This window comes from Gossypium hirsutum, chromosome D04, assembly GCF_007990345.1.
Source record: "Gossypium hirsutum isolate 1008001.06 chromosome D04, Gossypium_hirsutum_v2.1, whole genome shotgun sequence".
Lineage (NCBI taxonomy): Eukaryota > Viridiplantae > Streptophyta > Magnoliopsida > Malvales > Malvaceae > Gossypium > Gossypium hirsutum.
The window spans coordinates 34,813,661-34,837,704 of NC_053440.1; the positions used below are offsets into that span (position 1 = coordinate 34,813,661).

At 31.2% G+C, this 24,044-nt stretch overlaps 1 protein-coding gene across 1 annotated transcript; it reads left to right on the forward strand.

Annotated features, from left to right (window-relative positions):
- Nucleotides 1-12,998: 12,998 nt before the first annotated feature.
- On the forward strand, nt 12,999-14,725 carry LOC107899252 (40S ribosomal protein S14). Its single transcript, XM_016824914.2, has 6 exons — nt 12,999-13,148; nt 13,615-13,734; nt 13,814-13,859; nt 14,060-14,145; nt 14,230-14,359; nt 14,451-14,725. Exons 1-6 carry the CDS (start codon nt 13,146-13,148, stop codon nt 14,516-14,518), a joined length of 453 nt encoding a protein of 150 aa, XP_016680403.1. The 5' UTR covers nt 12,999-13,145; the 3' UTR covers nt 14,519-14,725.
- The last annotated feature ends 9,319 nt before the right edge of the window (nt 14,726-24,044 follow it).

Sequence of the window (24,044 nt, forward strand, 5' to 3'; positions counted from 1 at the left end):
GTTTAAAATAAATGAGTTTTCAAAAATGATTTCTTTTTCCTTTTTCTAATTCTCAAGCTTCATTTTCAACTCATGATTTTTTTTTCCAAATAAATCACATTTCAATTTGGAAGCCTCCAAATCCTTTTTCAAAGTTTCATTTTAGCTTTTAAAATCCACCTTTGTTTTCAAAATAAAAATATTTTTCAACTTTAAATTTTGAAATCATTTTCTTGTATTCAAAATTCGTGGTATTGAATTCCAAAACTAACTTATCAAATGTATCTCGCAACTCATTAAACGAATAAGACTTTTTTTCACTTGAGTTAGAAGATACTTTGGGCTTTTCAAGAGTTGTGAAGTAGAGGTTGCTAAAGCTTTCATCATATTAGTCTTCATCATTGAAGTATCACTCCCACTCTAAGTGGCTGCCATGGCTTTCTTTTTGGCCTTTTGATTATTCACAAATGGATAATCATATACGGTATGACTCAGCTTTTTGCAAATGTGGTACTTAATTTGTTAAATTCGCCTTTTTTAAGCTTTTTTTGTCATTGTTCATCTTAGTGAATTTTTTTGAATTTTTTAACAAACATGAACATCTCTTCATCATTTTCATCCTCATCCTCATCCTCGTTATTATTGCCATTACTTTCTTCATGGATGGAGGATTTTAGAGCAACACTTACTTTTTTTAGTTTTTCATTTCTATTCTCTAACTTTATATCATAGTGAAGAGAGAACCTACGAGCTCATCAAGGGATAGTTTATCCAAATCATTGAATTCCTCAATAGCCGTAACTTTTTCCTCCTAAGACTTTGGTAGGCTACAGAGTAATTTCTGTATCATTTATTTGTTTAGGCAATACTTCCTAAGAGGCTTGAGTACATTGATGATGTTAGAGAATCCATTGTACATTTCTTTGATGCTCTCATCTAACTTTATCTTGAATAGCTCATAGCAATAGTAAATAAATCAATTTTTTATTCCTTTACTTAGCTAGCTTCTTCATGGGTGGTAGCCAACTAATCCCAAACTTCCTTGGCACTTTGACATTAGGATACTCGATTGTACTCATTTGGACCTAATGCATAAAAGAGACCGTACATGGCCTTTGCATTGTGTTGAGCCTTCTTGTCATTTTCATCTCAATCATCTGTATCTTTGGCCACTTTCAAATAATCATTTATGATTATTTTTCAAATGAAATAATCATTAGACTAAATAAATAGATTTATCACTATCTTACAATAAGAGTATCTTCACCATTGAAGAATGAAGGTCTCGCAATTGATTGCTTTTCACCCAAATTAGTTGATCCAAAGTCATATACAATTCTTCAACAATCTGAACACCTTGAGCTTGAAGATATTTTCTCACAATAGTTAAACCTTTGATGGAGATCTAGCTTTGATACCAATTGAAAAGCCTCAATGGATTGAATTTTATCAAAAAAGGGCAAAATTGGTAATAAAAGACATTGTTAAAGGGTGAAAAGAATGAAAAAGATTAACACAAGCAATTATAAAGGTTTGGCCTCAACTGCCTACCTCCATTACCTTAGTCCCACTTGCCAAGGATTTTCTCAATTCACTAATTTTGAATTAATATCTTTAAAAGACAAGGCATAATCTTTAAAAAATCTATATATTTTACTTAGGCTATGATAGAAAGGTGATTCTCATGGTGGTGCAAAAACAAAAAAAAAGGATAAAAGGAGTAGATCTTAGCTATTTTAGGGATATTTGCTCTAAAAAACTAAAAATGGAGGATGAGAGAGGCATTTTGGTTGTGTTGACCATTGGAGAAGGTTGCCTGTCACGATGTCAACTTGACAGTTTTGATATTTTACATTTTAGTCCTCAATCGACCTCGAGTTATCGAAAGAGCTTTCATAAGCTTATTTAAGCCTCGAATTTGATTATATATCTTGTTGTGATTCCCTATTGAACATAATAACATGTATAAGCTGTTGAAATTGAATGAAATTAATATCGCAGTTGCTTCGACAACGAACGTGACATCCAGTAGGTCAGGCCCAATGATCGGGTCAGGTATGGGGTGTTACATTGTCGAAGATGAAGTGACAACGATAACATAATTCTCTAGGGTTTCAAAAAAAAGAGAGTAATAACAAAGAGAAAGGGATGATAGTTTTTTTTGGGTTTAAACAAAAAAGGTGAAAATACATGTGGAAAATAAAAAAATAGGTTGGCACGCAAGGTGGGATTTCTATTGGCCCTTATAACTGAGAATGACCAAAAGGAACAAACTTTGTAATGTCAGTGTCCTTTTCGCAAATTTTTTTTTGATACCAAAAATTAAAACTTATGAAAGTTGGATGACCAATTGTGAATTTACCCTTTTTCTTTTCTATGATTTTTTTAATCCTCTACAAAAGGTAACATTTAAGGGATTTGAATTTTTTTTATTTATACTTGTATTTAACTCGTCTAAAATACCATTTAAAAAAATTTCTTTGTTTATACCAAACTCTACATTTCTCTTTTCTTCAATTTATGGAAACATATAAACAAAAAAAATATAAGATAGACTACCTAGTTGGTCACCTAAATTTTAGGGCACTTTCATTTTGGTCACCCAAAATAAAATCTTTACAATTTCTTCACTTAACTTTTAACGCGCTTTTATTTTAATCACTCAACCATTAAATTTCTAACGGCAGTTAACTAACTGTACATGCCACATCATGTTCAAACTTTCATTTTGGTCACCCAAAAATATCATTTTTTTTAAGTATTGATTGGAGTAAAAAATTTAAGTATTAAAGTGAAAAAAGAAGCAGAAACTAAAATAATGCTTTAAAAATTGTCAAATTGTCAAATTGTCAAATTGTATTTTCTTACCCCTTTACTAAAAGTTCTAATTTTTTTAATATTAAAATTTTAAATTTCAAAACATAAAAATAAATTAAATAAGTTATTGAGATTTTTTAATTCCTTAATGGTTTCAACCGATTTGTTATTATAATATTAAAATTAATTAATTTAGTCTCCTTGTAAATTTTAAATTTTTATTTTATGTTTTCAAATTAAAATAAACTCAAATAAAATCTTCTTTAATAATTGTACATGAAACCCAAATTTATTTTTATTACATGATCTCGAGTCTTTCATACTAAGCTAAAAGCAAAGGAAAATCCTTATAATTGATTAATTTTATCTTCCATGCCAAACAAAACCCACAATTTTTTCATCACTTCCTTATCCAAACGAAGAACAATCAATTAATTTAATTAATTGTAATTATTTTTCTTTGTTTTTAGCTTAGTATTGAAGACTCGAGATTATATAATAAAATGAAATTTAAGTTCCGCATACAATTATTAAGTATGAGTTCTAGAGTTGATTTCATCAAGATTAATATGGAAACATAAAATAAAATTTTAAAATTTAGAAAAATATTAATTTAATTAAATTCAATGTTCTAGTAACAAATTGATTAACATTATCGAGGGATAAAAAATTTTCAACAATTTATTTAACTTATTTTTATGTTTTGAAATTTAAAATTTCAATATTGAAAAAAATTTAAAAATTTCAAAAATATGATAAACAAATATAATTTTGTTATGAATATCTTATTAAGTGGATGTCCATTAAGATTAAGATAAATTTTGATGTACTTTAAATTCTAATAGTCATTAGAAGTACATCTCTATTTTATTTATACTTATTATGCTTATAAATAGAGATTTTGGAGAAGCTTTGTAAATATTTTGATTGATGAATAAAATACGCTCTCTCTTTGCTCTCCCATATTCTTTGCTCTTTATTCTCTCTGTCTATTTATTTTATAACACGTTATCAGCGCAATCTTGCTCAAAGTGATAGTTCCTTTTATCGACGATCAAATTTATCATCCATGATTTCCAATAACTTTGACAGCAAGATGCAAATTATTTACAAGAAGTTTCTTTTATTTAATGTTTTCTATCTGATTATTATTTTATGTTTTATATCTGATTATTATTTTTCATTCTTCTTTCATTATATGTTATCATTGTTTTGATTAACTTATTTTACTTTTTGTTATTAAGGATGGTGAAAGATTTGATACCGTTATCTATATGAAATCGAGAAATAAGATCTACTCTTAAAGTTTGCTTTTTGATATTTGCTTGGGGATGATCTCTTTCTCTTCATTACAAAGGATGTTTATAATCACTACTTCTCATCCATGTAAGTCAATCTAATCAACTTCTTTTGAAATTTAATTTGATTTATATTAAAAAGTTCAATTTATATAATTTACTATTCGTATATCTATGGATTTATAAAACCCTTCACACATTTAGTTATTGGAATTTTTATGTGGAGATAAATATTTTTTTTTATTTTTAATAGAATTGATTGGTTTAATATTGATTTTGATTTAGATATATGATTATTGCGGAATGTGAGTAAAAACACTAACTTGTCATGAACTTTGGGATATTCACATTGTTTGTGATAATTTCATATCATTATAAAATTTGAAATGAAATCATGTCATAAGAGGTGGAGGTTAGAAAATGTTTATGTTTAAACCTTAATAGCTATAAAGTTATTTTAATTTGACATTATAATATTTTGTATTTTGTTGTGTTATGATATATATAAAAAAATTATCTAACCACAATGATTTATTAGTAACATGAATTTTTATATGAACTCGTCCAAGGGCTCAACCGAATCCGTTCGTGATCCAATCGAGCTACCAACTTGTCCTATTACTTGAGCTCGATCCAAGCAATTCAAAGAAGCAATTTCGGCTTTAGTTGAACGAGTTTGGGAGGAAACTTCAGCTGGACTCATTGATTGAGTTTGGGAGTGCTCATCAAATGCCCCATGCAATCTACTTGAAACCGGTTTCCAATTTAGCTAGCTAATTTAGCTACTGAATAAGACTTAAACATTCTTAGTCATTTCAATCATATTAATTGTGTTTTAATTCCCTACAGCATTATTACATGTCTGATTATTTTTGATTGTTTAAATCTATTAATTGTGTCCTAAGTTCATACTGCATTAATATTTGTCTTAGTATTTTAATTTAATTTGTGTCTATTAACTATGCTCCAATTAAGACAACATCAATGCATGTTTTAATCAGACATCTTAATTGTGTCTTAGCTTATTACACATTAAATTGGTGTTTTAGTTTGTCTTAATCGAGTTTAATTTGTCTTGCAGGTTATTTAAATAGTCAGCTGGACATTCATGCATTATCTAGATTCGTTGAAGCTTAATTAAGGAGGAACATGCACCCGACAGATTCATGAACCTTGGAGCTGCTTGGTGCATTCATTCAAGTGTCCATTCGTGAAACGATGAGACAATCATTGATCTTTCCGTGAGCTGATCAGCCGGCCATCTTTGTTCATATCAATGGACTGTTCGGTAATTAGTGTTCACACCAAAGGCCATTCGGTTGCCATAAGATACATTCATCAGCTGATCATCCATTCGGTGAACCATGCAGCATTAACTCTAGCTTATAAACAACATTGACTGACCAAATTAATGTTTCTTTCAGCTCAACTATTAAGTCCACCTCCATGGCTGTTCGGGAACTCCAAGTGACAAGCTCCAATGACTGTTTGGGGACTTCAATTGTCAAGATGATTAATTAAGTTTCTTCAAGACTCATTCAGCTGAATTAAATTGAATTCCAGCTTTCTTTAATTGTAATTATTTAGTGTCCATTCGTTTGGAACCTAGCAGCCTATAAATAGCTTGCTTGTAACTTGTTTTAAGAACTTTTGAACCTTGAATGAATTTTAGCTTATTTGTGAGTTGTTCAACTCTAGTTGTTCTTGGTAATTCAAATTGACTTATTTAGCTTGCTAGTGGCTTCAATCTGTTTCCTTTCTGAACTTATCACTCTTTGAGTGTGACGTTCAACCCCATTGATACAGATTGGTTCCTATCTTCCTAGATAGTGGGTCACGGTCCTTTACCATCTATCCATCTATCACCTTGATAGCCTTATAAGATTCAGGTTTCTATTCTTTAATAGAGGTTTAATAGAGGTTCTTTCTTCCACTGTTAAGTTCACATTCCATCATCCATCAACTTATCTTTAAACCATTTTCTTTGTTTTAAAACTATCAACCCTTAAAACGTCCATTTTGTTAAGCAAAACTAGTTACTTAATTTTATGATTGGGCAACAAACGACTCAAATTTGACAACGAATACAAGTTCATATCAAATTTATTATTTTTTATGTTTAATATATGTTTTATTTTTATATGAATAAATAAAATTTTAGAAGATCAGAAATTATTTATCATTCATGTTAAAAAGAATTGCAAAACTGTTTATTATTTAAAATAAATTAAGCATTCAATAAGGTTATATAATAAAATGATTATATACTCCTGAAAAGCTAATATTGCATTAAACTGTAAAAAGCTCTTTAAGAGCTAATATTTTACCTCCTTGTGATGCAAAATTTTATAAAATATAATATTATTTTTCTGATCAAGAAGATATATGTTGAATAAAACCTTCGTGTGTCTTACATTAAAAACATATATAGAAATAACATGAGATACTCATGTATTTGTATTATATATATTCCCCGAAGGAATACATTACATTATATGATTGAAATATCTAATGTGCTCCTGCAGTAGCAATATTGTGAAAATGATTTTAAAAGTATTTTCCAACGATCTCATATCTTCTAGTGGCTAAGTAAAATAATTAGTTACTAATGAATAACTATGAAATTTTTCCCACTAGTTTTGCTTCATTCCTTAAAGTGAATGTAGCAATATATAACAATTATGTAAAATGAAAATATAGAGATCATGGTTGTTGTTGTAATTAAGGATGTGGTTGGAGACATACTAATAGTTGTTATCAATGTGGTTATAATAGTGGTACTTCTAACCACTAGAAAAAGAATAATAATGAAAAACAAGAAAATTATGGTCAAAATATTTGAAGGTTATTGACAATTTATGGTATTGATGTGGTATGAAAATGCATTGGTCATGTATATGTCGTATGTTTAAGCATCTAGTAAAACTTTATCAAAGTATCCATTAAAAAAAGAAGGGAAACAATTACTTTGGCTAACTTGCGGAGGATAATTTTTCGACAAAAGATGAAAACTTTTACTATGATATTCGCTGTAATGGATATCATATTGAGACTACAAATGAAAAATATTGAATATCTATATATTAGTGAAATTGAAGCACATGTTACTACAAACTAGAAGTTTGTAGAACCACATACCTTTATTATTTGGCATGACATTTTTTGTCATCCCGGATCATATATGATGCAAAAAATAATCGAGAATTCATATGGATTTTCATTAAATAACCAAAAGATTCTTTAATTTTAAAAAATTCTCATGTGCTGTTTGTTCTTAATGAAAATTGATTAGTAGAAACTCACTAGCTAAAGTTAAGATTTAATGTCTTGCATTTCTGAAATGAATATGGACTCATTCATCCCCATGTGGATGGTTTTGACATTATATAATTTTGGTAAATGCATCTACAAAATAATCACATATGTGTTATCAATTTGCAACCTATCGTTTGCAAGATTGCTTGTTTAAATAATTAATTTCAGATTATGCAATTAAGACAATTCATCTTGCTAAAGCTGATGAGTTTATATCTTAGTCTTTTATTGATTGAGTTTGAAAAAATTTCGTAAAAGTTTGTTATTTATGCATAAAATGGTTTAGAGAAATTATTGATTGAACGCCTCTGATTAATGTCAAAACCATTACTTATGAAATTATGCTGATTTACGTGTTGTACGCATCAAGTCAATAAGTTATAAATACTCCTCATCACAACCGGTTTTTGATCAAGAGTTAAATATTTCTCATCTTTGAATTTTTGTATGTACGTATATATTCCAATTTCTTCACCACAACGCACAAAGATGAGTGAATCTTCAAAGAAAGTTGAGAATATATATTAATTACAAGTATCCTTGTATTATTAGATGTTTTGAATGTATTGGAGATTCAAATTATGACATGATTTGTGATTACTATTTTGATTCAATAATTTTCCCGACATTAGGGGGAGAGAAATAATAACTTGTAATGAGTTAGGGGGAGAGTAATTTGAACCAGAAGTTCAACAAGGATAACTCATTACAAGTTTCAAATATCAAAATTCTCATAAAAGAAAATAATAAATTTAGATGGTCATATGGTGAAGGCGGGTGCTTTAGAAGAAACCTAAGACATAACTAATAAGTAAAACTTCAGAAGAGATTCAGGTACCTGAAACTGAAAATTAAAATAGTGAAAATAATATATTTCGATAAGTTATGTCAATTCGAGAAAATGTGGAACTGAATAATAAAAGTGGTCGATTATGATTTTGCATGTAGTATTATTATTGAAATAATGAAATAAAAGGAGGATCTTGAATAAATCTATTGAGAAATATAGATATGGAATAGATTGGTCAAAATAGAAAGACGTAACTCAAATTCGTGGAGTTTTTGCACCAGTAGTCCAAATATCTAAAACTATAAAGCTAGTGAGGGTGCAAATGATGTAGTTTTGTAAATGTAGAATAAAAATATAAAGTTTTTCGCTAAGTCCTGGCATTGATTATGAAAAGATATGATAGTTTTTTGTGGTGGATGCAATAACCTTTAGATATATTATTTTGACAATTCATAAAAGATTTAACTTGTGTCTAATGGTTGTTGTTACAACCTTTTATGAACGACTATATAGTAAAGTTTATATTAAAATCCTTGAAGGATTTAGGGTGCTTTAAGCATATTGAAATTCTCAAGAAATTGTTCATTTATATGAATTGAAACATATGTGGTAAAATTGACTTAGTGAATAGTAGTTGAAGGAGAATTATAAAATGATCCAAAATACCTATTTGTGTTTTTATAAAAGAATCATGATTAAAGTTTGTTATGATTATTATTGAATCTCCTGAAGAGATCAAAATATATTTCTCCCAAAATTTTCCTCACTCATGACTTTTAAAGAATGGTAATATAAATACTTAACAAATATATTCAAATAGTCATTTGAAAAACTAGTATTAAAAATTGAATACGTAGAATATGAGAAAATATGTGATGTTTTCATGAGGAGTAAATACGCGTTCCACTCTTTTTCCCTTAACCGAGGTTTTGTCTCATTGGGCTTTCTTGGTAAGCTTTTTAATGAGGCAACATGTTATGCCTATTATAGATATGTGTACTATTTTTTCTTCACTAGGATTTTTTTCCACAGAGTTTTTATCTTAGTAAAGGTTTTAACAAGGCACATTATCTACCAACGGACATCTAAGGGGGAGTGTTATGAATATCTTATTAAGTGGATGTCTATCAAGATCAAGATAAGTTTTGATGTACTTTAAATTCTAATAGTCATTAGAAGTATATCTCTACTTCATTTATACTTCTTATGCCTATAAATAGAGATTTTGGAGAAACTTTGTAAATATTTTGATTGATCAATAAAATACACCCTCTCTCTTTGCTCTCCCATGTTCTTTGTTCTTTCTGTCTATTTATTTTATCACAAATTTGAAAATTTTTAATGATTATTTTTATTTCTATTGTCTTTTCACTTTAATCCTTACTTTTTTTTACTCCAATCAATATTTCAAAAAGGGATATTTTTTGGGTGACCAAAATGAAAGCCACCTATAAGTTGGGTGACTAAAATGAAAGTGTAAACATGATGTCTCATATACAGTTAACCACTATTAGAGACAAGGGTGAAGCCAGGAAATTTCAAGAAGGAGGCCGAGATAATAAAAAACAATAAATTTAAAAATAAAAATAATTTCATAAATAAAAATAAACGAGAAAGAAATCTTAAAAATTATTTGAATTGCACTCTTCGATCCTTGACCTCACTAAAATCATCAATTATTTCGTTTATATCAAATTTTTCTGCTATTACTTTTTCAATGTACACAACCAAAGAACTTCTTAAAAATTCATCTTTCATCTTGTTACAAAGTCGACTCTTCACAATCTTCATAGCAGAAAAAGCACGTTCTGAGGATGCTGTTGAAACTAGAAGAGTCAATATAAGACGAATCAATCTGTCAACGAATCTGTCAACGAGTGGGTACATGATTGACTTTCCACTCTCAACTAAGCTTCTACAAAGTTCAGAAAGTGTTGATATTTTTCTCAAATCAGGATGCTTACATACATCAAGTTCATAATGCTTCAACTCATATGAGAGACGTTCTTTCTCTTGTTGAGAAGAATCTCCTGGATATAACTTGTTTAGAAGAATGCAAATTTTATCAATATCAAATAACTTGAAAAACTCCTTGAGATATAAAGTTGTAGTAAGAGTGAGAAGTTCAACAACATGTTCGTTAAACCTGCTCTTCAATTCTTGCAACTGAGTATCTATTGTAGCAAAAAATATATCCACTTGATAATGATGCTCCACTGTAACATCTTCCTTCTTGTTGCGACTATGACCCACAATGTATTGAGCATTCATATATGGAAAATTCAACTCCCAAGTTTCACAAAAAGATATCACATTTTTCAACAATTTATTCCATCCATCATCTCTCAACTTTTGAATTAAATATTTCGTTGTCAAAACTAAACTCATGGCATTTAATATATCTTGAGAATGACATTGCAAAGCTTGACAAAGGTTATCAGTAATCCCTAAAACTTCCTTCATCATATGCAAAATAAAAATAAACTTAAAATATCTCAATCTATTATATGCGTGATGAGCATCTCCTTGCTGAGAATAGTTAGAAGCAATATTTTTTAGATTTTCAAGAACCGTGCTAGTAGCATTGTACATCTTCACATCTTTAGTAAACTAGTAATTGAATTTAAATGGGAACTCCTTCGAGTCTCACCAGGAGGTTGTAGAGTGCCAATCTGATTCATTCTTGTTCCAGTTGCTAACTCATTGATGGAAGCTAGACGATTTATTTCAGCTACTTGGGCTTTTTTGTAATTGATCATGTCATTTGGAAGAAGCCGAAGCAATATTAACAATATCAGGCAAGTCTTTAAAGAATTGATTTACTTCAACCACTTCTCTAACTGCTGCAACTAATGCTAACCGAAGACGATGAGCAAAACAGTGAACATAATAAGCATATCGATAATCATTCAAAATCAAAGCTTGCAAGCTGTTAAAATCCCCACACATATTGCTTGCTCCATCATAGCCTTGACCTCGAATATTTTGTATGTCAAAACTATGTTGCAAGAGAACATTAAAAATCACATTCTTTAAAGTCAATGATGCAGTATCTTTAACATGGACTATATCAAAAAAACTGTTCTTTTACCTGTCCTTGTTTATAAACAAATCTAAAAATAATTGCCATTTGCTATTTTTTTAACTCGTCTCTCGCTTCATCCATAATAATTCTGAACTTTCTGTCACTAATTTCTTCACTAATCACATTACGAACTCTACTAGCATAAATTTGCAACATCTCTTTTTGTATTGTTGAAGAAGTTTAACTAGCATTTTGTAGAGCACTTTCCAAAATATCTTCAACTTTCTCATTATACGATGCTAACAGTGATAACAATTCAAGAAAGGTCTCACGATTTTTTGATCCCGAGCTTTCATCATGACCTCTAAAAGCACACCCTTGAAATGACAACCATCGAACAACATCTATACTAGTTTTTAGACGTAGACGATTAGCTGCAATTTGCTGTGTTGTTTGTCTATCAAGTGATACTTCAATATGTTGAGCTTTATTCATTAAATCTACATAAGCTCGTTGTGCATTATTATGATGTGAATTTAGATCTTTACCCATATGTGTCAAAAAAGCACAATTGCATCCATCGTGTACCTTTTTCCAATTACTAAAGCCACTATGAGTAAATGTAGTTGATCTAAAAAGACTACTTGGATTGCTATTAAAAAGAAAACAAGGCAAACAAAAGACTGCATCTTTAGAAGGTGCATATTCTAACTAGGAAAATTGTTTAAACCATGATGGTTGAAAATAACGAGGATGCTTTTTTTGAATTGGAGGCAGGATATTCTGAAAAAATAGGTTTATATGGTCCAACCTTAATATAAGCTCTTTGCACGCATATTAACCGGATACTTATATATTTGCTTACATAACCCAGGTTCACGTTCTAAGTTAGACAAATCAAGTGCTTCATCTTCAACTCTAGGAATTTTAGAAGGACGAGCATCAGAGTTTCAAGGAGCAAACGATGAAGATGGTACCTCAATTTGTGACGCTTCTGAAGGTGATTGTGTTGTCTCTGTACTTTTCTTTTTAAAAAATGAATCAATTATTTTCGACTTCATAACTACAATATCTTAAAAGATAAAAAAATTAATAACTATAAAATAAAATTAAACTATAAACATTAAAACATAATAAAAATAATAGTAAAAATTGTAAAAAGATGAAAAAAACCTTAGAAGATGAACTCGATGCTACGTTTGAAGGACAAACGTTGATGACAATAGTTGTTAATAGCAATAGGAAAAGAGATTTATTTTTCACTAGTTAACAAATTGAATTTTAACCTGAATTCACATTTAATGTTATATTAAAAAGTGAACAACTATCATCTAAAAAAAGAAAGTTGTAATATATTATATAAATATTTAAAGTTAAAAAGTTAAAATATATTATATGGAAAAAATAAAAAAAGAAAGTTTTTTTTAATGTTCAAAGTTGGAAAGAGAGGCCAAACAACAATTTAAAGGGGGGCCAAAGTTTTCAAATATTAAGGGGCTAAATAATAAATATTTATTTTTATAATTTTAGGCGGGGCTGGGGCTAATGCCAACTTCCCCCAGATTCGCCACTGGTTAGAGATTTAACGGTTAAGTGACTAAAATGGAAGTACCCTAAAAGTTGAGTGATGAAATTACAAAGATTTCATTTTGGATGACCAAAATGAAAGTGCCCTAAAGTTGGGTAAACAACTAGGTAGTTTACCCAAAAATAAAAAAGGAGGCATTAACCCATTTGCAAATATTAAATAAAGACAAGGACCTTTTCGTCATTTAGGCCAGGGGTCGAAAACCTAGCTATAAAATGGTAGCAGCTGATTTAATAGCCTCTCCTCGAAGGCTAGAGTCGTCGGAGGCCAAAGCATCAACGAAAGCTTTCACAAAACCCTAGTCTCTAACTACTTCTTTGTTTTGCCTAAGCCATGGTGAGTATCTCTTTTCATTTATCTATATTCTCGTTGATAAGCTAAATCTTGTTTGGCTTCTGAGAGAAAAAGAACAGTTTGCGATTTGACTGTAGAAAAGAGTGAGTTTTACAGACTAAATTCAATTTAATAATAAACTTTCTTGAGGTTATGGGGTTTATATTTTAGATTGGCATTTTTTAATTGTACACTAGCTTTTGTTATGTTTCATTGCTTGAAAAACTGAATCAAAATATGAATATAAATGTGCAAATCTTTGTCTTAGTCTTGAAATGGAAAAGTTCAATTCGGAACCATTTGCTAATTAGATAACATTTAACCTTGCATTCTCTTTCGACGGTGTTTTTGGGATTCAAATGGAGCATTGGTGCTTCCCTTTTAGGCATTGTTGCTATAGCAGATTCATAGATTTACAGCGTGCAAATAAGATGAACTGATTTATTCATTGATTTGTGGTGCTTTGTAGTCGAGGAGAAAGGTTAGAGAGCCCAAGGAGGAGAATACTAACCTAGGACCTGCTGTTCGAGAGGGCGAGCATGTTTTTGGGGTGGCTCACATCTTTGCTTCATTTAATGACACATTCATTGTAAGCAATAACATACTCCGTTTACATTGATTTTGCCTGGGAGTTCATTCCTTTTAAACATGCTATTTTGAATTTCCAGCATGTGACTGATTTGTCTGGAAGGGAAACAATGGTTCGCATTACTGGTATGGTTTATGATTTTCTTTAGAAAATTGGTTTCTTTTGCTATCTTGGCTTTTGATTTTATTATTACCATCTCTGTGCTTTTACTCTCTTGGGTTTTTGGTGTCAATGTTACATGTTTTGATGATATTCATGTCTGACAGTCAGGTTATTTTTCTGAGCAATATTTCACTAACTTGTTCCTTTCATTTTTCAAATGTAGGTGGCATGAAGGTGAAAGCTGATAGGGATGAGTCTTCCCCTTATGCAGCCATGCTTGCAGCCCAAGATGTTTCTCAACGCTGCAAGGTCTTATATCCTTCTCTGACTTGTGTTGCAATACTTGGTTTATGTGTGGTGAACTTATGGCAGTTACTGTTTGTTATCTTGCAGGAGTTGGGTATTACTGCCCTTCATATAAAGCTAAGAGCTACTGGAGGGAATAAGACCAAGACACCAGGTCCTGGTGCACAGTCAGCACTTAGAGCCCTTGCTCGTTCAGGCATGAAAATTGGACGCATAGGTAAGATTCTTTCACCCTTTCATTTCTCCACAATTCATTGGGTCCCATAATTTCAACTCTTGTAAGCTTACATGTTCCCTCTTCACCTCAGAGGATGTTACTCCCATTCCCACTGACAGTACCCGTAGAAAGGGAGGCAGACGTGGGAGAAGGCTGTGATTCTTTGCTTCGTATCTGTTGCTCACTGTTGCTGCTCCTCCAATATGCGTGGAATTTCTTTTTTAAACAATTTTTGGTTTAGATTGAAGCTTGTTTTGCCCTGTTATGTTGTTGCACATTAGTTCCAGAATGGATTTTGATCGTAATTTACATGTGGAACTCTTGGAAGTTAAGCTTTTTATTGATTTTGATTTTCCTTTGGAGTCAGTAATGAAGTTATGACAGATAAGAATGAATTCCCTGCATGGTTTGAATACCTGTAGGAAATCTAATCTTTTAAGATAAATATTCTTTCCCCTGTCCTAGTTTTTTAGTTTCTGATCTTCAGCAGGTTAAAAAATTTATAAACAATGTATATTGTTTTGATTTAAATAATTTCATTAAAAATGTGGTATCAGTGTATTCATTTATAAATGTTATGCCTAAGCCTGAGTACATCCTATTTCTCTTATGCATGAATTTCCTATGCCACTACGAAGAAAGTATCGTCGCACGTCAGATTCACTCTAGGTACTCGTTCACTTTAGAAGGGAAAAACGACAAGGAAATCATAGCCAACACTTTGCTTAAACGCACTTCTGGCTCATATAAACCTCCATCTTTAATAGCTTTTCGCACCATTTAAAGTGTGATCCATTACCATTTTAGTTGCTGTTCGCACTATTTACAATGTGAGCCATCATCCTTGTGAAAACATCTGCCATCTATGGGAAATTAAATGAAAAACTACGACTTCACCGTATCAAAATATCCCGAAAGTGTGTAAGTTAATGAGGTCAGCTATGAGCAGGGTAATTAGTGTGAATATGGAGATAATCAATATGACCAAGGAGATCAATAGTAGTACGGTTAAATCATTAGCAATATTATAAGCAAGGAGAGAAATATCAAGAACACATTGGTTCCAACTAGTATGGCTAACTAGGTGGACAAGGAGATTATTACTACTAGCAACATCAACAAGAGCAACCACTTAGGTACACTATCAAAAGTACCTGATAGAGGCAACCAACAATTGCAACATTGAGAAAATGAGAACCCAATCATACAAACAGTGGCTCAGCCAGAATTTGTTTTTTTTTTTGGGGGGGGGAGTCAGTTGAATTATAAATTTTGCGTGAAAGTCAAAATGCAACCAATACATTGAGCTCCAAGAATAGTCTAGATGGAGAAATACAACAAACAAGAAATAATTGTAACACCCCTTACCCAAGACAGTTTCCGGAGTCGAGCATGAGGCGTTACTTGACTTAACTTAAAAGTTCGGGGCATAAAAATTTAGTTTTAAAAGTTAATTCACTGTTCATAATAAGTCTGTCCACCTGCGCAGCAGTTACTAAATTAATTATAACTCGAGCTACGAAACTCAAAAATTTAGATCCGTAAATTTTCCCTAAAACTAGGCTCATATATATTTTTACCATAAATTTTTCAGAATTTTTGGTTCAGAAAATTAGTACAGTTTATTAGTTTAAGTCTCCCCTGTTTCACTGATCGACTGTCCTGACCTCTCGTAACTAAAATTCAATTATCTCATTGTACAGACTTCATATAGTGTTCTCACTTGTTTCTACAGAAAATGGACTCAATAAGGAATCTAGAAATATAAATTAAAACTCATAAATATTTTTTTACAATTTTTAATGATTTTCCAAATTCAGAACAGGGGATTCCGAAAACCACTTTGACCTTGTCTAACTAAAATGCAAATATCTCAGAATATATAATTCCTTTGTCTACACTGTTATTTTTATATGAAAATAGACTCAATAAGATTTAATTCTCTATCTCATCCACCCTCTAATTCATTTTCTACTATCCTTGGTGATTTTTCAAAATCACGTCACTATTGCTGTCTCAAAACTGATTCACTACCAATTTTTAATCAAAACTGATTCACTACCAATTTTTACTTTTTCATGATTTCTATGCATAATTTATCACCTAGACATTTATAACCACAAACACCTTCATACTTAGCCATTTTGATAACTATTTATCATCAAATATTTACATATCATGTTTTGGTCATATCTTAAGGATATACAATCGAAATGACCAAGTCCCTATACATGCTATAGCTCAAAACATTTATCGTCTTAAAATACCGAGTTGTGGTGGTTGATAGTGTGAATGCTCTCCGATGTCTTCAAGATCCCGACTATGCTTGATAATAGTATATGAAAGAAAAAGAAATAAAAGAAGTAAGCATAAAGCTTAGTAAGTTTACAAATAAATAAATGTCATCATTTAACATAAATAATGATATACAAGTATCATGTTCTTAAGTTTTCTCTTTACTTACTCTCATTTACTTGTTTACTTACTTATCTACTTATATAGCTAAAGATTACAACTTACTCTTCTCTTGCCGAAATATTGGTTCTCACTGATAACATAATATGTTCTTAACTGTTATAACTCACCTGAAGTTGCTAATTATACTTTTACTTGAACTTTCATAGAACATAATCTGTTTTCTAGCCCGTTGAGTCACATTGGAATAATAAGGATACTTGAGTCTCTTTTCTGATAATAACATGACAAAGCATGTCCCAGACATGGTCCTACATGGGATGTTTTTTGTACTGCCAATGCCATATCCCAGATATAGTCTTACATGGGAGTTCTCATATCGGTGCCCATGCCATGTCCCAGACATAGTCTTATAGGGGACCTCTCATCTCGGTGCCAATGCCATGTCCCAAACATGGTCTTACATGGGACCTCTCATCTTGGTGCCAATGCCATGTCCCAGACATGGTCTTACATCCCAAACATGGTCTTACATGGGACCTCTCATCTCGGTGCCAATGCCATGTCCCAGACATGGTCTTACATCCCAAACATGGTCTTACATGGGACCTCTCATCTCGGTGCCAATGCCATGTCTCAGACATGGTCTTACATGGGACCTCTTTACCCAAATGTCATGACATTTGTATCCAATACATTCCTAATGTTTCAACGGGGCTTGTGTCACTAATTATCTGTCATCTCATACTTAAGTCAATATTAGATATTTTCATGAAATAAATACATAATTGCTGAAAAATAACAACATTATTAATAATTATCAAAATATTGTATTTATTTATCGTAAACTTACCTCGATACAAAAATGTGATCAAATCTAACACTTTAGTCAATTTTTTTTCTTTCCCCGATCTAGCTCCAAATTTCATTCTTCTTGATCTATAATAGCAAATTTAGCTTATTTAATACTCACATTCATCAAAACAGTCCTTGACTCAATTTTGGAAAAATTACAGTTTTGGCCCTAAACTTTTACATATTTATACTTTTTCCCCAAAGCTCGAAAATTAAACTTCATCTCTTATTCTTATGTTTTATAACATGCTGGACATTTTTCCCTTCTATGACAACATCAAATTCTTACTCTAACACTTACTTATGAACATTAGGTATTTTTGCCGATTATGTCAATATACTCGTTTTCACTTAAAATCACTTAGCAAAAGTTATTTAACATAATTTCAAGCTTCATATTCTACCATAAAACATATAAACACATTTCACCTATGGGTATTTTTCCAAATATGAACCCTAGGTTAAATTATTGCTAGAATAAGCTAAATCAAGTTACCGGGACTCAAAAAACGTAAAGAACATTAAAAACGGGGCTAGAAAAGACTTACAATCGAGCTTGGAAGCTTGAAAAACCCTAGCCATGGTTTCCCCTTGTGAAATTCGGCCATGGGGTTGAAGATGGACAAAAATTGGCTTTTAATTTTGTTTTTAATTCATTTTAAGAACTAAATAACCAAAATGCCCTTAATGAAAAACTTTGGAAACAGGCCTAACCATGTCCATTTTTGTCTACCAACTTAACCAATGGTATAATTACCATATAAGGACCTCCAATTTAAAATATCATAACAATTAGACACCTCTAACATGTAGAACTCAACTTTTGTACTTTTTACAATTTAGTCCTTTTGACTAAATTGAGTGCCCAAACGTCGAAATTTTCGAACGAAATTTTCACGAAATTATTTTGTGAAATTTCAGACCATAAAAACATAATAAAATAATTTTTTTCATCGGATTTGTGGTCTCGAAACCATTGTTCTGACTAGGCCCAAAATCAGGATGTTACAATGATACAATAGAATGCCTAAATTATTTGAGAGCTAATGATAAAGCGAGGTCATCTAGAAACGATGAACGTAGAGTTAGACATGAAGTTACAGCTTCATCAATTGCTAAGCATAGGGATCACCCTGCTATGACTAGAAGAAGAGAAGTGGAGCGTCATTGAGAAAGGGCAGGCGTGGCACTAATTAATTTTCTTCTTGAACAAAAAATGGAGGCACGGAGAAGAGAAATGGACTTACTAAAAGAATTGGACAAGTCGAGAGAGGCTTCATTAGTCTAATATGCAAATGATCCATTAATCAACCATGTTGTTATGATGCCGGTCTCGGTTCTCTTTAAATTGCCGAAGGAGACATATAAGGGAATGGAATACCCAAGGGACAACATACATCAACATATCTAGGGGCGAGTGTTCGATTGAATCAAACCGAATGAAAAAATTTTGAGTTAATTGAGTTGACGAATCCTATTTTATGATCCTAACTCAATTTGAAATTTTCTTGAATCGAGTCATGCGAGATGAAATTCGAATCAAATCGAATCAAATATATTTGTTTGAGTTAAATTAAAAAAATGATTTTAGGTCCTTGTAATCACTGTCACCCACCGTAATCAAATTTTCCCACCGTAATCAAATTTATTATTAGCTTTCATCGCCTCATAATTTATCTATTAATCTTTTATATATGAGTTAGCTTCTTTGCTTGCTTAGTTGCTTCAATTATCTTCCAATTCTTGTCACTATGTATTTTGAAATTAAAAAAATATATTAAATGTAAAAAATGTGATTTTTTTAATAAAAGTTATCTTAAAGATAAAATGTGAAATTGATGCCAATATAAAATTTTAACACTGATATTTAATGACATCATCAATAATTCAATTTTAACAAAAAATTATAAAAATTCAATATGATTAAACAATTCAATAATATAAATAGTACAAAATGTGAAATCTAATTTAATAATATAAATAGTAGATATAAATAAAATTATTACTATTTAGGTTTAGAGATTTTTCTTGAATGATTTTAATTTTTGATTTGGGGGTAAAGGGTGAGAAGTAAAAATTTAGGGGAAAAATAAAAAGTTTTAGGGGTTGAGAGAGTAAAATTTTGGGGGAAGGAATATTAAAAAAAATTGCAGGGGGGATGGATTTTGAGGTAGAAGTGGGGGTGGGATGGGAGGGGAGTAAAAGTTTCTGGGGAAAGGTGGGAGGGAGTAAAAGTTTTTAGGGGAAAGTAAGGAGGTTTGGGAGGTTGGGGTAAAAATATAAAATAATATAGTTTGGTATTCGGTTTATTTGAATTATTCGAGTTATTCAAATTCAAAAACCAAACTTAATTCGAACTCAAAGTTTGAAAAAGAATTCGAGTTGACTCGAATAACTCGATTCGTTTAACTCGAATTTTTTTTTATTTTTTTGAGTTGAATCGAGTTTTACTCACCCTTAACATAACAGTTACATGAGGATAATGGGAGCCTCCAACGCCCTCAAGTGTAAGTTGTTTTATTTGATTTTGTGGGAGCACACTAGAAACTAGTACTTAATGCTCTTTGCAAGGCTCAAAAGTAGCTTTGGTGAACTGACTCACCACTTTGAAGGCCAACACTCATCTAACATATGTTGTGATAACTCAATTTTAGTCGGTATAAAAAAATATGGTTTCAAAAATGAATTTCGTAAATTGAGTAGTGGTATTATGAATGGAAAGAATTACGTATTTATTATGAGAATATATTATTGAGTGATCGAGTAATTAATCGAGAAAGCCGTTAATTATAGTACATGGACTAAATTGCAAAAGTGTAATTGCTATTGAGTTTTTATTTAGAAAATGCAACAGTACTTAGTTAGCAATTAACTAAGGATATTGGAGTAATTAAACCACTTGTAATTCATGTTATTACTTAAGTACCAATTATGTCATCATTTTCCACTATCATTAAAGTATAGTTAACCATTAGATTAGTAAGTTAATTAAGGATTAATAAAATCATTAATCATTATATATATAGTTAAGTGAGTGTGAGAGAGAAGCGTAAGGCTATCTTCTTCTACTTGTTGTCGTACAAAGCTTGAAGAATGAAGAAAACTATCTTTTGTTTTCTTAGCCATTCGGTCCAAAATTTCCTAATGTAAACTTGTCTTTTTATTTAAATTTTTATGAATTCTTGATTATAGGATCTTGATTAAGCTAACTCATGTGTTGAATTTCTTAATTATCAAGTGTACATTAAGTTTTCATTAAAGAGTTTTGTTAGATTCAAAGCTTGAAAGAGATGGATAGTTGACTAAATAGGTTAGATTATATTTGGGCCATGTTAGGAAGTAGTGGATTAAGCTAGAATTTGAGTTTAGCCTTATAGTTGATTTTTGGTATTAGAGACTAAATTGAATAGATTGAAAGCTGTTAGAAGGTTTTGTCACGGACTGAATGCTAGAGGTCCTTAGTGTACAGATATGCAATTAGATTTTGATTCGATATTAAATAACAAAAGATACGAGCATTTTAGATATTAGGGCTTATAGGGACTAAAAGAAATAAAATGCAATTCATATTTAATTGATGTGTTTCCACGTGTTTGTGTGAAACTAATATGTTTCTACAATTGAATTTATCATGCGTAGCTAAAGGCAACATTGGGATGTCGCGAGATAAGGGAAAGGCGAGGGCCATAGAGGACTAGCCTTATTCCAATTTGTGCTTTCATGATTTGATTTCAATACATAGCCTACTAGGTGTTAAACTGCCGAACGAAGTTGTGACATCAAGGATTCCTCGTCATGACATTAACCCTATTTTTGAAAAATCTACATTTGGTACCTAATTCAATGAACTTTAAACCATTCTAAATTTCATTCATCAACCTTATACAAGAATGTAACCATGAAACCAACATCATGGCAAACAATTCAAGTATCTAATTACTTAGCATTCAATCATGTTCAAATTCTCTTTCACCTATCCATGTTTAAAAATGTTTTCACCTATACACAGTCTCAAAGTTTTGTCTTTCTTCACAAACAGGATCGTGACTCCTCATGACGATACACTGGGTCGAATAAATCCTTGATCTAGAAGTTATTGCAACTGGGCTTTCAACTAGTAAAAATCCTGTCAAAGGAAATGTGAACATTAAATGTTCAAGAGTTAACTAGCAAAAATGGATCTAAAACAAGTATATTATTGATAGACCTAAAGAAGAACGAATGGAAATACAAGCTAACTTTCACTTCAGCATTTTCAATAATGTGATTGAGTATAAAGCAAATGTATGGTGAATACAAGGTCAGAGAACCTACCTTAGCTAAATATCATAATCTAGTTACATCTCAGATACAACATACTAAATTACACCTTAGAAATTCAAAACATATATACATTTTTATTAACCAAATTCCTTAGCAACTGAAAAGGTCTTTGGCCAAATTGAAAATAACCAAACTACAATAAATTGCCAGATTGGAAAATACAAAGGTCATTCATCGAGATACAACAATGAGGGAAGATAATGCTAGAAATATTTAACATCAATAACGAAAATACTTGGATGACCCCAAAAGTTAAATTTCTTACAAATTGAAAACTTCCAACATCAAGCTACGTCATAAGGTATCAAGGTACATTTCCATTATATCTAACGGAACCACATTATAATGTCAATTCATTTCATACTAACACATATTGAACTCTCGTAGATAGAAGTTGTGTGACCCAAATTCCTGTTAAAATAAAATACAAGTGGCAAGATAGGAGGATCTACGAAGGCGAAGGCTGCAACCCATCGTAGATCCCTAATAAGCAAAATACTAGACTGGGGCCCCCGCGGTACGGTATAGGCTGCACAGGGGTGTCCAGTCGGTTAACTGACCCGAAATAACATTAACTGAATTAACCGATCTTTCAAAATTTTTAATCGTTAATTGAACCGAAATTTTTTCAAAAAAATCAACCGAACCGAAGTTTTTTCAGTTAATTCGGTCGGTTAACCGAATTAACCAAAAATTATATGTTTTTTAATTTTGGTTAAAAATTAACCGAATTAACCGAATTACCCGAATTAACCGAATTGAATCACTACATAATTAAAAACATTACATAAGTCTTTGAATCACTAACATTACATAAGTCTTGAAATTAACACATAATTGAAATTTTATTTTTATTTATTAAATTATTTGAAATTTTTATGATTGGGTTGGGTTGGATACTTGGGTTTGGATTGGATTTAGGTGAATAGTGAGCCTATTTATATATTATAATTTTATATATTAATTTTTCAGTTAAACCAAAAAAATTCGGTTAACTGACCGGTTTCGAACCGAATTAACCGTTAACTGAAAAACCAAAAAATAATTAACCGAAGGCCGACCAAAAAATTCAGTTAACAGACTGATTAATTGAATTCGGTTGATTAACCGAATTTTTTCTGGTGTACCCGAATTTTGCACACCCCTAGGTTGCACAAGTGAAATCCGTATAGAAGTTTATTTCCTCTATTTGATCTTGATTAGAATAAGGTGTTTTAACCTTACTACATTACTTCTATTTGACTTTGATTAGAATATAGTTTTACAAACCTATTAATAGGCGTAGTCTATACTTCTATTGTATTATTCGAATTTGACATAGTGAATTTTCTTCTCCTCTGCTAGTGGTTTTTTCCCAAAAGGGTTTTCACGAAAAATTCTTTATGTTATTTTCTCTCTTTCTTTGTAATTCATTTCATTATCAACGTTCAATTTTCGTAAATTGATATCAGAGCTTTTTGGGTTGCTTATCTTAATCATAATAATGGTGTCACTGAAGTATAAAATTCCACTGTTGGATCGCAACACCAAATTCACGTTGTGGTAGATAAAGATGCAGGCAGTTCTTGTGCAAATGGACTTGGAGATTTCCTTGCTAGGGATAGATAAGATGACTTCGATGTTGATAGAGGAAAAAAAAGCTTAAAGATTGAAAAGCTTTGACGCAACTACATTGCATTTGTCTAGCAAAATTCTACAGGATGTGATGAAGGAGAAGACTTTCGTTGCATATGGGCAAAACTACAACAACTATGCATATTGAAAACCCTGACTAGTAAGTTACATGTGAAGCAACATCTTTATGCTCATCGTTTGGAGGAAGGTGCATCTGTGTATGAACACTTACCTATGTTTAAAGAAATTGTCTCAGATTTGGAGGCCATGGAGGTTTAGTATGATAAAGAAGATTTAGGGTTGATTCTACTTTGCTCGTTGCCCCCGTTTTATTCAACCTTTAGAGTCACGATTTTGTATAACTACGAATCTCTCATAGTTGATAAGGTTTATGCTTCTGTAATCTCGTATGATAAGATAAAACATCTTGTGGTTGGATCTAACTTTCAAGGAGAGGGTCTCACTGTTCGTGGGAGAC

What these genes read in the sequence shown, in the direction of transcription:
- LOC107899252 (XM_016824914.2), top strand. An exon ending in ATGTTTCTCAACGCTGCAAG is followed by an intron (nt 14,146 to 14,229) that starts GTCTTATATCCT and finishes GTTATCTTGCAG; the next exon opens with GAGTTGGGTATTACTGCCCT. An exon ending in CATGAAAATTGGACGCATAG is followed by an intron (nt 14,360 to 14,450) that starts GTAAGATTCTTT and finishes TCTTCACCTCAG; the next exon opens with AGGATGTTACTCCCATTCCC.